At 46.6% G+C, this 14,980-nt stretch overlaps 1 protein-coding gene across 1 annotated transcript in view; it reads right to left on the bottom strand.

The window, feature by feature from the left end:
* The window catches only part of LOC105839068 (zinc finger protein 608), a 164,913-nt gene that overhangs the window by 66,068 nt on the left and 83,865 nt on the right, over nucleotides 1–14,980 (bottom strand). The window contains exon 3 of the mRNA XM_036292450.1: nucleotides 5,383–7,963. Coding sequence (XP_036148343.1) covers nucleotides 5,383–7,239 — 1,857 coding nt within the window. The 5' untranslated portion in view covers nucleotides 7,240–7,963. The remainder of the gene's footprint in view (nucleotides 1–5,382; nucleotides 7,964–14,980) is intronic.

Here is a 14,980-nt window from a genome sequence, read left to right as displayed (position 1 = left end):
AAAAACAAAAATTGAAAGAATACACATAAAAAGCACGAATAAAGCTACGGCGGTAATTAAAAAAAATTTAGACAATGTGGATTTTATTTCCATATATTCCAAGCTTTAATACATGCGACTCTCTCCGGAAACAGAGTACTTTAGTCATGCGATTCGTTTATCAAGGGTGACGGAAGATTCAGAGCCGGCTCTGGTGCACAAACACCGATATAGATCCCGCCGGCGCGCTTCTAGGGGCTCGTCGACCGTCACAGACGAAACCTTGCCCGACCGTTCACCAACGAATCAACCTGGTGAGCCAACCCCGCCGAGAGCTGTCCGCGCGCGCGCGCGCGTGTGTGTGTGTGTAAGCGAGAATCCCTTTGGAAAGAGCGGGAAAGGTGACGCGAGAGTGACTTAGGGGAAATTCGCGCGGTAGAAAAGGAGGAAAGGGCGAAAGAGCGGACACGAAGATGGCACTGTGCAGCCTGCATCGACGTCGCGACGCTCACGAGGGTGGGGACGACGCGGAGGAAGGGTTGAACGTGGGTGGGTGACATCGTGCGGGAAATGGGTGTGTATCGCGGAGTAGATTTCGGGGCAAAAATGTGTTCCGGGGACAATGTAATCTGTTTATTCCGCTGTTGCTTTTGTGGCGACGTGAGTCGAAGGGATACGCGGAGGTGGGAGAGGGGGGGATAACTGACGTTTGTGAGGTCGGTTCATTTAATTGGAAAACTCTCATACGTCCGATATTTGTAAGCAGTTTATATATGAGCACGAGACAGGCGATGAATAATGCGGCACAGGATAAATATTTGCAACATGAAAAGAGAGAGAGAGAGAGAGAGAGAGAGAGAGAGAGAGAGAGAGAGAGAGAGAGAGAAAACCGATAATTCGATTGACCCAAAAGTTTATGACAATTAAAACTTGTGATTAATCACCCGGCCCTTTTTATCGACATATACTGACTCCTGATAATGTAACTAGCGGAAACGCCGGACAATGCGGTTTTTAATAGCATCTCAAATAAACATCAGGGTAATGAAACTTTTAATTAACTGCGCTTTTGCAGCAAACAACTTAAACTTTTGGTTTAACGAGTTTTATAATAAGGATTTATATAGGCTAAAATCATTTTACCCAAAAGCAAATTTACCTTCCTGATTATTCGACCTGGGATACAATAAAAGAGAAACCTACCGACTCTAGTAACATCAAATTATCGTCCTCAATACAGTTGTATTCACATTGTGGAACCTTTGAATTGGATCTTACTACCACGATATCAATGTTCAATTGACATTGATTTCTACAACCATTCAATCGTAATTTATTAGAATACTTTGGTGTTCTAAAATTAAAAAAATGAATCGCTTAATGTTATTCGAACAGTACGGAAGACTCTTACGCGAAACGAGTTTGAGAACCACTAACCCTCTCTCTGTACTAGGGATATAACGGATTATTCCCCTCGATGCATAGAGCAGTCGACGATGCCACTTTGCTCAGGCCACCATGCCATGTCCCTCGGCTTTCGCCCAACCTCCGCACCCGTCCCCGACATTGATGAGCGTCAATTCCGTGTTCGACGGGGGCGCGATCAAAAATATTTATCAAACGGCACGTCAAACGGATCCTTCCCCCGCGTGTTAATCCATTCGTTCATCGCGGCTCGATTAAACCGCACGTCCAAATTAAAATTAAAATCTATCGACACAAGATTAAACGAGATCGTCATAATCACGCGATGGTCCTTAATAATCCGAGTGGGGATCCCTTTCACTTCTCAAATTCGCCGTGAACGAGTTGACAACGCGGGGACAACGGTGATTTAAACCTTGAAAATTTCGGTAGGAATTCCGACGTTCTGAAAATTAATCGTCACGCGGAAAAATAAATATTTCCAAGCCTGACAATCGTATGTCGAAAGTTGAATGTAACGAGCGGCGAGTCGCGGACTGAATATAATTTGAAGCGATATCGGGAAATGCCTATGAAAACTATGAGGTCGGAAAACAATAGACCGCGAGGACAGAGATTACATATCGTTTGTTTGCACGTTGAATATACGTTCGTTAAATATTACCTCTCTCGGATAGCGCGGCGCGCGATCATTAATAATATCGCCGGCAAATCGCAGCGTGCAAAAATAATGACCGCCGCTATTACAATGGGGAGCAGTCGTATCGATGTCACCCGCGCCGAATCGGCCGGCGAATAATAGATGACGCGAGTCAATCGGCTGTGTATCGACGTGTCGGATATACTTTCAAAAACGGCTTCCACGACAAAGCGGCTGCCACGAAACGTGAATGGCGACGAGGGACGCCAAGTGAAAATATACTCGCTGCAATCGTCGTACAAAGAGCAGAAATAGTCCGTGCCAATTTCTATCTTGGTTGAACTTTATACCCACAGCGAAATCTACCAACATTGAAACATCACGTGTAAAGTGTCTATTATACCAACAAAGGCTAACATTTATCGTAATCTATACGGTATTTGTCTCTGTAAAATCGACACACGTGAAATTTGCATTTAAAATTACAGCTCGCCGAGTGCACGATTTGCAAATGTAAATAGATAAAAAGTCACACGCGGCAGTGTTTGGAGAGCGTAAAAAAGAAGCCTATTAGCATTTAACCATGAAACAAGCGTCGAAGAAGCGACTGTAAAAATTATCTGTAAAAGACGGTGTTATTTTTTTTTACTTTTACAATTTAGCGCGAAACTGCCCCTTCCTTCCTTCCTTCCTTCTTTCCTCTCCCTCTGTAAAAGCGATACTTACGAGCCAAACTTGAAAGCTGCAACTCCATTCGCTCGTGTACGCAAAAACTTTGTTGCCACGCGGTAAACTCTTTCCGCGCGACATTACGCGTGGACGTCTCTCATTCTCTCTTCGGCGCGTACATGAAAGAACGCCATTACAGTTAACCGGAAACATTTAACAGTTAGCACTGCGACGTGTCGTACACTCCGCGAGTGTGGGTCGTCGGGCTTTCCGCCGCGGGCGGATGCGCGCGCGCGCGCGCTCGCGCTCCTCTCCCAATTTTGTTGCATTCGCTCGGGCCGAGCGCGGGCATCCGCGACATGTACGTACCGCGAGTTGATTGACGCGCGAATACGTGTCCGGCGTTACACGGCTCGCTCGAACAAGGTTGCGAACGGGCACGTACTATACGTGCGGGACGACGGCTGACGAGAACGACGGCGACGACGGCGGCGGGCCCTGCCGATGTGTGCCAAGGCGAGAGATACACCGAGGTCCGTTGGAAAACGCGCGAATTGCACACGATTCCGCGCGCGTACATACACATTGTCCTGATACGCGCGTGCACGCTACGGCGATTCCCGACGTAATACATTCGTTGAAATATTCCTCGCGGAATATACAGAGTCGATTTTTGCGAAACCCGTGCGTGTGTGTGTTTTTTTTTCCCCTCTGACACAGTTGAAAATTTTAATATCTCACCGATTAAAATTGCGGTTAAAATCCTGTGAACGCAAAAAGTTCCGCTCTAACCCGAACGAACGATGAAATTTTATTATTTCACTGCACTACAAACCCCTTCGTGGAGATTGAATAAAAAAAAAAAAAATGTATTAAAAGACGAACATTTTCGCGTGGCACGAGCGCGACGGTCAAGCTAGGCAAAGAGGTTCCAGTTCGGGACGAGGGGGGGGGGGGGCGGATTTGTCTCGCACGCCCAATAAGAAAACCCATTCCGCGTCCGGCCGACCGTGAAATACGATAACGTTGTTGGACCTCTTCGAGGGAAAATAATGCACAACTTTTGACGACGGTGGATCGAGGGAACGAATCTCCCGCGCGGGCGAGACGAGATTTATTTATGGCGCTTCGCCGTATCTCTCAAACGATATTTTTCGCCGCGCGTTTATTTTCAGATATACATATGTGCGCTCGCGCGCGGACGTTTCGCGACAGAGAAAACCAAAGCTCGTATTTTACAATAACGTTCCCGTCGCGCTCAAGAAGCCGATTTATTTATTCAAGTGTCACGGCGGCGATAGTCCATCCCGACGTGGAATAAAACGGAGGCAAATACGCGAAGCATGTCAATGCGATATCGATTCTTTGAAGATTCCATTTGGACGGAAGTAGAAAAATATCCCGGCGTTTTCATAATTTTTTCACCTCAACGTGTTCCTCCAATCCGACAAGATGGAATAAAAAAGAGCTTTCTAAACTCATATCATTTAATTTGAATTACAATTCTCATTCCAGATATTTTATCTAATAAAGATGGAAAAGCGCCTTCTTTTACATATCACAGCATCATCCATTATATTTATATTTAAAAAAAATACAGGGAACGTCGTTTCTCCATTTGCATTTTAATTTATTCACTGAATAATTCTCCTACCCTGTCAATTATTTATTATTTTATTACTGTACGTCATGTGAGTTTTTAATGCGACATTTCGAATGTTCCTTTTTTTTTTGCTCTACCTACATAATCTCCTTTTGCGCAAACTTTTTCCGATGCGCGCAACGGAACGCAGTATTGACGAATGCTCGCGCATACATCGCGCGGACTAGTTCGTTCGGTCGCGGCTCGTTCGCATTCTATGCATATGAACTTGTGTAATTGATTCCGGGCTCTCATCTCACCGCGCCGCGAGCGAGTTAGGTGCGTACGAGCGTTACGCGTCGCCGCCGACGAGACGAGGAAGATACCGATCGGAGGAGGGGATCGCCTCGTGGCGACTAACAAGCTGCCGGAAATGAGCATTACATATCCGGTCGGAATGCATCGCGCGCGCGCGCGAGAGAGAGAAAGAGAAAAAAATTCCGTTTGTATGTCTACAAGTTAACGTGCTGCTTGTGCGCGCAGCAATTTTGCGCGGAAAAAAAGTCCGTAAACTCGACTCAACTTGTCCCTCTCTCTTGAAGGAGAAAGAGAAATTAATTGTAGATGCGTTCGTTGTCTTCATATGCGATCGGTGCTTGCAAATAATGGATACTTTATGACCGAGGATGCAAAACGATGAATGATATAATGCTATTAATACGTGTAATCTAAAATAAATGTTCCAGATATAGATGTAATTCTATTTAGAGCTGAAAATATTTATTCATTAATCAAGCTTTCAAGTTATAAATCTTTTATATAGTTTCTCACGAATTAAATTTTACCAGGGTGAGGATAAATAACGCGGAATGGTAACTCTGATCTGAGAATCCGAGGCGAGCTTTAATCAAATGCAATTTTTAATTTACTCGTTTATTATTATCCGCATGCGCGCGCAAAAATTTGCCAAGTTGGGAAAAATGGTTGTCTCGGTCGACACATGTTAAAAGGAAAGATAACGAAAGCGAAATGGAGTGAACCCGAGCGTAAATCGGGAAGTCGAGTAGAGAGGGGAGAGGGGACTTACCTTTGGTTCGGTCTTAATCTTTTTCGCGGGCGGAGGACTGGCGGCAGTGTCCATTGCTTCCTCGGCGGGTGTCGTGAGCGGTGGTCCCGGCACCGCGGCGACCTTGGTCTGTTCCGGTTTGGCCGGCGCGCCAGCCGCCGTGGCGCTCGCCGGACTCGGCGGCGGGCAAGGTGCCGCCGCGCTGGTCGCGGGTGGCCCGGGGCCCTGTGACACGGAGAAACCTGTCCTCGAACTGGGCGGTGGTCCCTGGGTCTGTTGGGGCGCCGTGGCGGCCGGCGTCGGGCCCTGAGACTGCGTCGCGCCACCGGCCGAGTTCTGGGCCTGCGGTGCCGGGCGCGCGGTGCCGTTCATCTCCGGCTTGGTCTGCTGGGGCGTGTGATTGCTCTGCGGCTTGTCGTGCTTGTCGCGCGCCTTGTCCCGCCGATGGCCGCTCGAGCCGCGCTTCGAGCCGGCGGTGGACGAGGGTGCGGCACCGGTGCCGCCGGCCGACGCCGGCGTGTGGCTCGGCTTGGACTTGTTCGACGAGGACGACTGACCGCCGACCGTCCCCGCGGGGCCGCATTCCGAGTTCTGTGAGTTCTGGGGGATCGCGGCCGAGGACGCGGAGGCCGATCCGACGGCCGAGGACGAGGAGGTCGCGGACGCGGCGGTGCCGTTGTTCGAGTCCTGCGACGAGGCGGTGCCGTTGATCTCGTTCGACTTGACGATCTCGTGCTTGGCCTCGCTGGTCTTTGTACCGGGCTTCGTCCGTTTGATCTTCATCTTGAGGCCCTTGTCGACGGTGGCCGAGTGTTCAACGGCCATCTTGCCGGGATTTCCGGCGTTACCGTGGACGGCGTTCACGCCACTCACGTTCACGCCCGACGGCTGTTGCTGCTGCTGCTGCTGCTGCTTGCTACCGGGCCCGGTTACCACGGAGGCGGTGCCGTTCGCGTTACCGGCGCCGTTCGCGCCGCCGGTACCGTTCGCGCTCCCGCTGACGCTTCCGGGGCTGTTGGACCGTGCGGACGACGAGTTTACGACGCCGCAGGAAGAGGAGGACGATGACGAGGAGGACGACGAGGAGGACGACGACAACGACGATAACGAGGACGACGACGATTGACTGCCGGCGTTCGTGCCAGTCGACGGGACGGACGAGGACGAAGAGTTGGAGGAGTTGAGACCACTCGCTGAGTTCTGTAACTGATGATGATTCGCGTTATTCGGTGCCGATGCTGCCGAGGCAGGCGTAGAAGCCATGCCTGTCCCCGAGCTCAATTTCTCGTCCCTCGTCTTCTCAATGTCCGCATCAAGATCGATTATCAGGTCACCTATGCCAATGTCCCATTCGTTGTCGTCGTACTCAAAGTTATTGGTCGCATTCGTCGCGGCCGGATCCAGTTCACCGGCGTTAGCAGCCACTGTGCTTGCTTTATTCGACTCACGCTGCTGTTGCTGCTGCTGCTGCTGCTGCTGCTGCTGTTGTTGCTGCTGCTGCTGCTGTTGGTTGACCGACGACGACGACAACGACGACGACGACGATGACAATGACGACTTGTCCCGACCCTGATGGTGATGATGATGGTGATGATGGTGATGGTGATGGTGATGGTGATGATGACGATGATCGCGGTGCTCCCTGCCGACCAACGTTCTCTCCTGCCTCCTTGACTGACCGCCGCTGGCGTTGCTGTTATTACTTAAGCCGTTGTTGTTACTGCTATTACCGTTACTACTGGTGTTGCCGTTGCTCCCGTTACCACCACTGTTGCTATTACTATTGCTACTACTACTAATACCACCACCACCGATGCACGGAGATGGTCCTTTACGGTTTACGTTAGGGAGGCGACCGCCTAGTGGCGTGGTCGCCATGCCCTTGGAAACGTTTCCCCGGCGCCCGCCAGCCTGGTCACCGACTGCCCGCCGTTTCTCACTTTGGATACCAAGTAGTAGTAGTGGTAGCGCGCGCGACTACACGCGTTATCATTACCCCGACCACCGCCCGCGAGACGCGCCTCGTCCATCGAACACATCACTCACTCTCTCGCTTCTACTCTCGCTCGACGTAATTCGCGATATATCCGCGCGGTCGTATCCCTCTTCTCCTCTTCTCTCTCTCTCTCTCTTTCTTTCTTTCTCTCTCACTCGCGCCTCCCCGCTGCTCGATTATCGTGTATATTCACCTTATTCACCTTGATTTCTCTTCACCACACTTGCTCTCCTGTCGTTAATTCTTACTCTCGCGTAGTAAGCCGGGACGCGCAACCCGATATACCACTCTTCACCGACCGACACACTGATCCCCCGACACAACACCACGATCACAGCCACTGAGCCCCCCACCTCCCTTGATCACGAACACACCACCCGACACCACTCCTGATTACTTCCAACGTTGTAGGAAATCTCGGCGACCATCCGCGCTCTCCGGGAACCTGGGATCCGAGGATGGTGGCTCCTCCACCTGTCTCCCACTTGTCGCGAGTTAAGCCATGTCCCCCGAAACGATCCTCCCAGTCGGCCTCAGCCTAGCGTGCGGTTCTTCCCTTCGATTTCCCGACGGAACCGCGCCTCGGCTGATCGACGTGCTTCCGATCTGTAACACGCAAGTGATTCCTTTCACGTCGACGTTAAACGTGTAACGATTAATTTACCGCTTAACGGATTAGCTTGAGATTATCTTGTCGAAGCAGTCACTCCGTGAATGTCTCATTAATATTCGCCTGTTTATTCATGATTTCAGCACTACTAATTAAACCTTCAGACATTACACTCTACATTGCATCCTATTTTCATAATTTTACACTTATTAAGGCATTACGACATATAAGAGACTCTTTATCTTGAGAAAAATGTATCATTTATCGTCACTCTCTACTATTTTCTTTTGACTTGATGGAAATTTTATGGATGGTTACCGTAAGATGTGGCAATAGATGCCACGAGGATGGAGCAACTTCAATATAGCGAGACAAGCACAATCCGTTCTGTTTTCTTTGTAAAACAACGCCGAGATGCGCCGGCACATTCTTAGCTTGATAGACACGCCGCTCGCCGCTAACATGAGACGCATTCCAGCGGTATAATTATTGTTTTAGACAGAAGACGAGATGATCACCGTTATTTCACTACGGTAATATCTTGTCTTACTATATCTATGTAAGTTGCCTCTTCCTACGGACAATTGCATTGTTGTGTTTATAATTGTATTTAATTTTTATATATTTGCATTACAAAGTAAAGTTTATTTTTAGACATAATATTTAGAAACGTTCTCTATCACGATAAAAAAACATTTTTAATAAGATATAAATTTCAAACTCTCTCTTCTTCTTCTTGTTATTGTAACTTTTATTGCTATTTTTTTTTATTAAAAAAAATTCTGTTGATAATTTAATTGATAATTAAATTCCAAGATGCCAGCAACAATATACATATTTGCAAATGAAATTAACGCACTTTATTTAGATTTAAGGCCGAATCCTCAATACATACATTCTTAATTTATAAAATTAATTAATAATTGTTTTATCACACAAAACAATGACAAAGAGAAAAAAGAAAGAGTTCCCCCCCCCCCCCGAGAATATGCAGTGGCGTCTCAAAGAGAGAAGTGAGAAAATTCTGGACGGAATTCAGAACCGCGGTAAAATCTGCAGACTAAAATAATAGCGGAGTCGCGATAGACAGGAGGGCGCGGTCGCCCGTTTGAGAACTCGGCGGCTCCAATTAATTTGGCAGCGCTAATTTGACGTCTCGGCTGGTCTCTACCCGAAAGACTACGAGCGCCGCTTTGTAGTCACATTGCTTTCATAAACAATGCTCGATAGCGGATAAGTCTTCAGGGGCACTTGGCCGGCGGCCAGTAACCAGCAAAACGCGCGCGCGTTGCTCTCTTGGGAGAACCCAAGAACGAGTCGAGAGCCGGCGTAAACCGGGTTGTTAGCTTCGATATAACGACATGTTTAGAGACCCGCTCTGCCCACCCGCTTCCTCCTTCTCCTCCTGCTTCTCTCCACCTTCCGGCTTTCACCCCGGGCGTGCAACGCGACGCAACCTCCTTGTTTCGTCCCCCTAGGATATTCACTCTTTCTCTCTCTCTCTCTCTTTCTCCCTCCCTCCCCTTTTCTCTCTCTCTCTCTCTCTCTGTTTCGCACCTACAAATTGGTATTCCCACTTAGAGAGGAATTCGTGTCAGGCAACGATTAATTTTACCGGCGGCATTTTGGCCGTGGTCCAACCGCCCCGCGTCAGTAACGACCGGCGCGAGAAAGAGAAACGAGGAGATTTGGACGAGGAGAGGGAGATATATCGACGGATCTCCCAATAGAGAGAGTACAGTAGAATTTATTCTCTAAAACCGAGTCCTCTCGGTTTAGCGTTATATGTGACACACGACTACGTGGCGACCGTGGTGGTGGACGGTCGACGCGGCAAATAAAAAAAAAGAGAGACAAGCCAATATTGTATCGAAAAAAAAAGAAGAAGGAATAATAATTTGAGATAAAAGTAATTTATGGCCGATAAGTTTTTCAGGTGTATATAAGCTGTCTAAATTCCGGCGTGACGATATCGATTCGCATTCATCGTACGCAAAAGTAGGATGATTAAACAGCAGCCGCTATTTACGGTAGGAGATAAATGATCCGAGGCAGCAGCTCCTTAAAGCGAGGAATAGAATTAACATAAATTATCGGGAATGACTTGTCAGACTTTCTTTAATGTAATTCAATATAATGTTTCAGCGCGCGTACGTCGATTTACGTTGGCGATCAATTTTACGGGATCGGCTATCTTTATGGCACCCAAAATCCCATTGAATTAAAAATCGCCTGCCATAAATCGCGAGGTACAAGATGGTTTTACAATGTGTTCATTTAACATCTGCTGAAATAACTGAAAGGATGGCAAGCGAGACACCTAAGCTAAAAGAAACAAGATCTGGTTGCTCGCGCAGTCCCCCTTGCTCGTTTTCTTTCCGTTATATAAATCCGATAATCGTTAGGTGCATCAATCAACTAACTCCGTTGCCCAATCGACCGCTGCTTCGGGCTAACTCATGCGAACGTTACCGACGATCGATCGGTGCGCAGAAAATCGACCTCGACGAAGATGTTCCGGCTTTAGTATCGCAGCACGATGACAGTTTAAACTCTCATCGCTATTACTCTTATTTTGATTGTTTCCCCTTTAAGGTTGAATAGACGGATAACGCATCTATCGACCGGCGCGGCTGTAAATGCCTCGCGTGATCATAGCCCCGCGTGTAAACGAACTTTAAAGTGAACTCTCGCGGAAATTTTATTGGAAGGTAAACTTTTAAAAAATTTCTATGAAAAAGATGTTAACGGCTGTGCACATATATACACGTAATATATGTATGAGACATAATAATAAATTTTTTATCTATCTCACTCAACAGTTACGTTTGTACACAGAGAGAAAGATTTCTTTAGTTTTTAATAAACAGTTTTGTTCGACTATTCCAAAGCATATATATCTTTGATTTTAATAAATTTTATTAAACGTAAAGAAATATATATATAATTTATTGAAATTGTAGAAATATATGCTTTGGAATAGTCGAACAAAACTGTTTATTAAATCTAAAGAAATCTTTCTCTTTGTGTAGCTATTATTCCTTTGTCATCAGAATTTTTCATTCACTGGCTGAAGAGAGATCTCAGAAGTCTAATGTAATATTTACTTCGTTAACATTGTGTGTGTGTGTGTATGTTTCTTGAGAGGGAAATACAATTTATGTGCCATACTTTGTACATTTAGATTAACTCTGCGTCGCAAAGAGGGGACAATATATATTCGAGAAAGTTAATCGGGAAGAAGCGGAAGTCGCAAAATCGCACGATCGCAGAGCCGAGAACTTGCCCCCTGGTCTTTAAGTTACAACGTCTCCGCATTAAGTTACATGATTAATCGTGCGACTTCGGGGAGTCTCGCGACGAAAATAATATCCGGTGCAATTTATACCGGGTGGGTATAAAGACGAGTCGTTAAGACGCGAACGCCATGGGTATCGCGCGCGAGGGAGCCTCCCTCCCCTCTCCCCTGTGCTCTCGTAACAATTCCACGAATGGAGATTGACGGCATTCCTGGGAGAACAATTGGTAAGCCCGAACTATTCCGTGCTGTGGGCGCAAGCATTCTGGCGAACCTCGATCGTAATGACGTCAATGAAGTCCACCACCGAGGTCGGAGACGGGGGAGAATTTACTTTGTTAACGGAGTTAACCCGCGATTACTTCAATTCAAGATGTAAAGATGTAAGGGACATCGGGCTAACGTGTTGCACTCGGAAAATTAAAACGAATCAGTTTTCCGTAAAATATTAGTCTTGTCTGAAAATCAGAGATCTCTTTTTTCAACAAAAAGAGAAAAAATAATGCTGAATGAGAGAGAGAGAGAGAGAGAGAGAGAGAGAGAGAGAGAGAGAAGAAATGCAACGAAATAAAAAAAGAAAACAGATTTGTTTCATAAAAAGATTTTGTAGAATTAAAATCTGAGTTTTATTAAATAATAGTGCACGTTTAAAATAAGTTTTGTTTTTCACAAGCAATGTATCGAGCGATTTCTATTTCAGAAGCTTGATAAATTTTAATTTATAATACTATGCAATAATCGCACAAAATATCTCCGTACAACCGCCTTATTACCTTAAAATTATATGTAATAACGAATATTTCAATCTCATTACCCTTATAATTACGTACACTCAGCAAAAAAGAACTTAATTAACATTTAAATCGGAGGCAAATCCTGTTTAGGGAGTTCGTTATCAAAAGCCCATCGGGTAAATTCATTTGAACGCGATAAACTGGCTACATTAATTTTTGTATTCAATTTTTCAGCAGATAAAACACCGTTTTGCGCATGGACGTATTCTTAAAGAAACATTAATTACATTAATCTGCGGAATTAATCAAACGTGTCGGCAAACGCGTTAATACGGAAACAAAGACAGGTTTCTTCTCGACATAGCTACTTTATTCCCTTTGTTTTACACGGCGAGCTTCTTATTAACATGTAGCGCAGCGGTCGAGCAAAGAGAGAAAGAGAGAGAGGAGGGGGGAGAAGGGGTCATCGCTTATGCTAACGATGCTGCCGCTACTTCCTCCGAAGTAGGGACCGCGTAATGAGTTTACTTAAACGAGCTGAAGATTAAGATCTCGACTGCGTTTTGTGTTAAATTTATCGCTAATACCCCTATTAAAATACAAACACAAGCGCATTCCGTGTCTGCGTCTAGCGCGAACGTCTGGCGAAACTTGCCTCGACATACAGCACCGGGAGCAGCTTTAGATTGATTTCATCGATAAACGCAAAAAAAAGAAGAATAAAAAAAAGACCGTTCGAAATGCGCAATTTATTGACGTAATGAGAATTAGCGAGGTTCCGTGTCACTTAATTTCACGATGCGTCGAGTCTCTGGCGAATTTCGATTATGTAAGATCTTGAAAAGAACTCGCATCTTATCTCCTGATAAAATCTGATAATGATAGATTCAGAAACTCAATATTTACACTCCAGATAATTTCCCTCGCGCGGAGCGCGAGGTGTGTCAGATTTCGACGAGTTGCGTCGAAACCTTTTAAATCTTGTCGTAGGTTCATAAACCGGACGCGGCTCATTAGTTCGCCGTCTCCTAAGTGACTGCTCCCCTTTTTTTCCGCTCCTCTCTCTCTCTCTCTCTTTTCGTAATTTCGCCCGATGCAGTCGGGAAATTAATTTTACACATTAAGCTGTGCGTATAGATGATTAATGACGCGCCCGGGTAATGGCTCTCCGCGTATATCGTAATACGGTACTCTATGCTCTCCGAGTCCGGGACGCATAAATCCGGATTGCATCGGGCAATGTCAAATTGAATTCTAATTACGCCGTGTTAATATTCCATTACACTTGTCCGCGGCGGGACGCGCGGCGCGCGCGGGGGGCACGCCGTTGAATAATTGAACGATCATGGAAAGCGGAATGGCGAAAGCCTGTTTCCTTTCTAGACGAGTGCGCCGCGCGCGATTGTTGCGACCGTTCCACCTCGGTCTCTGGGAGCAACGTTGTCTTCGCCGCCATTGCCGGGGCATTATTCTTCGGGCATTGAGGCATCGTTCACACGAGGCTAAGCGCGGTTGCATTCCGGCGATTCCGCTACTCTCACACCATATCGTGCACCGCGTACCGAGAGTAAGTAACTAACGCGTATGCCACTGTGCGTCGGATTTCTCCAAATTTACGATTAAGAAATAAGAAAGGCAGCGTAATAAGAGCGATGTAAATTTTTCATGCGCTTAACGGTCTGGAAATTTAAGATAATCTCGTAAGAATTTTCATCCCGATTTCGTATCACTTCGCATCTCACGTGTTTCTAAAACGTGTTTATCGTGCGAAATCACTGAAAAGCAAACCGTTTCATATATTATTATACGTTAAGCTAAATTAACGAAGTCACATAAATATTTAATAAAACGCGATGCGCCTTTATTTGATCCTCGGTTATTCCTCAGGCGTACTTTTACGTACGCATTCGACATACCGTAAAACGAGAACGGTATGGAAAAGTTCTCCTCGCGCGAATTCGAATGTGAACGACACTTAAATCGCGCGGCTGCTACTTACACGCGTGCTCAATCTTCTTTATTACAGCTCCGAGGCTCGCTATTTCCACGTCGCTCATACTTGCTCCTGAGCCGTAATGGCGAGACGTATTCGCCGCCATCGCCCGTCTTATTTTCCTCCTTTCCCCTCCTTCCCCCCGTCTTATTTTATTCTTTTTTTTTTCTTTCCCCGGCGCGCCTCGCGGTGGTGCTGTTGTTCGCGGTGAGTACAAACGCGCGCTGACAACGGAGTTGCATAGAGACGGATTTATAGCCGTGGAGAAGAGCCGGGAGGCAATTAAAGTCCGTTACAATTTGTTACTTCTCGAGAAAACACCGCGGGCGTTTCGCAAGAAGCGCGTTCGGCCCGCGTATCCGCAGCTTTACCCAGCAGCGAGAAGCCGTGAGTCCTTAACAGATAAAACATATTGCCTATCGTCAATTTGTGGAGAAGAATATACCGGATGTGTGCATACGCGAGATGCTAGATTTAATCGTCTTCTCAGCCAAGTGTAAAAGCCGTAAGAAGTTGTTTTTCTCTTCTTCTTTTTTTTTTACGCGCGTATACAGATTGGTATCTGTATACTCGACGAGACGCGGATCTCTCGTTCTCTCTCTCGGAAGATGCGCATATGCAATCGCGTCAATTCGCGCGCGCGCGTCCGCCGAAGAGAATCTCGAATGAGAAGCCGCGCGCGTCACGAGCGTCATGGACGTAAAACGCTTTTCTGCGTAACGAACCGCACACGGTATATTAACGAGCGTCGCGCACCGTTCTATTGGCGTTCGGATATTTCCGTCGGAATATAACTGTCAACACGTTTCCACGGCATCGTAACGAGTTAATGACAACTCCGTGAAAATTACAAGCTAATCCTCGAAACCGGCTCTCGCATCTCCCTTTCTCTCCTGTGCGTGCGCACGATTACTCCAAGGCTGAGAATGCACGGACAATTTTAACACTCTATTGAATGTCACGAGGATTTCGATTAACTTGGCAAATC

This window comes from Monomorium pharaonis, chromosome 1, assembly GCF_013373865.1.
Source record: "Monomorium pharaonis isolate MP-MQ-018 chromosome 1, ASM1337386v2, whole genome shotgun sequence".
NCBI lineage: Eukaryota > Metazoa > Arthropoda > Insecta > Hymenoptera > Formicidae > Monomorium > Monomorium pharaonis.
The sequence above is the reverse complement of the archived record's forward strand: the minus strand, read 5'-3'. Positions and strand labels throughout refer to the sequence as shown.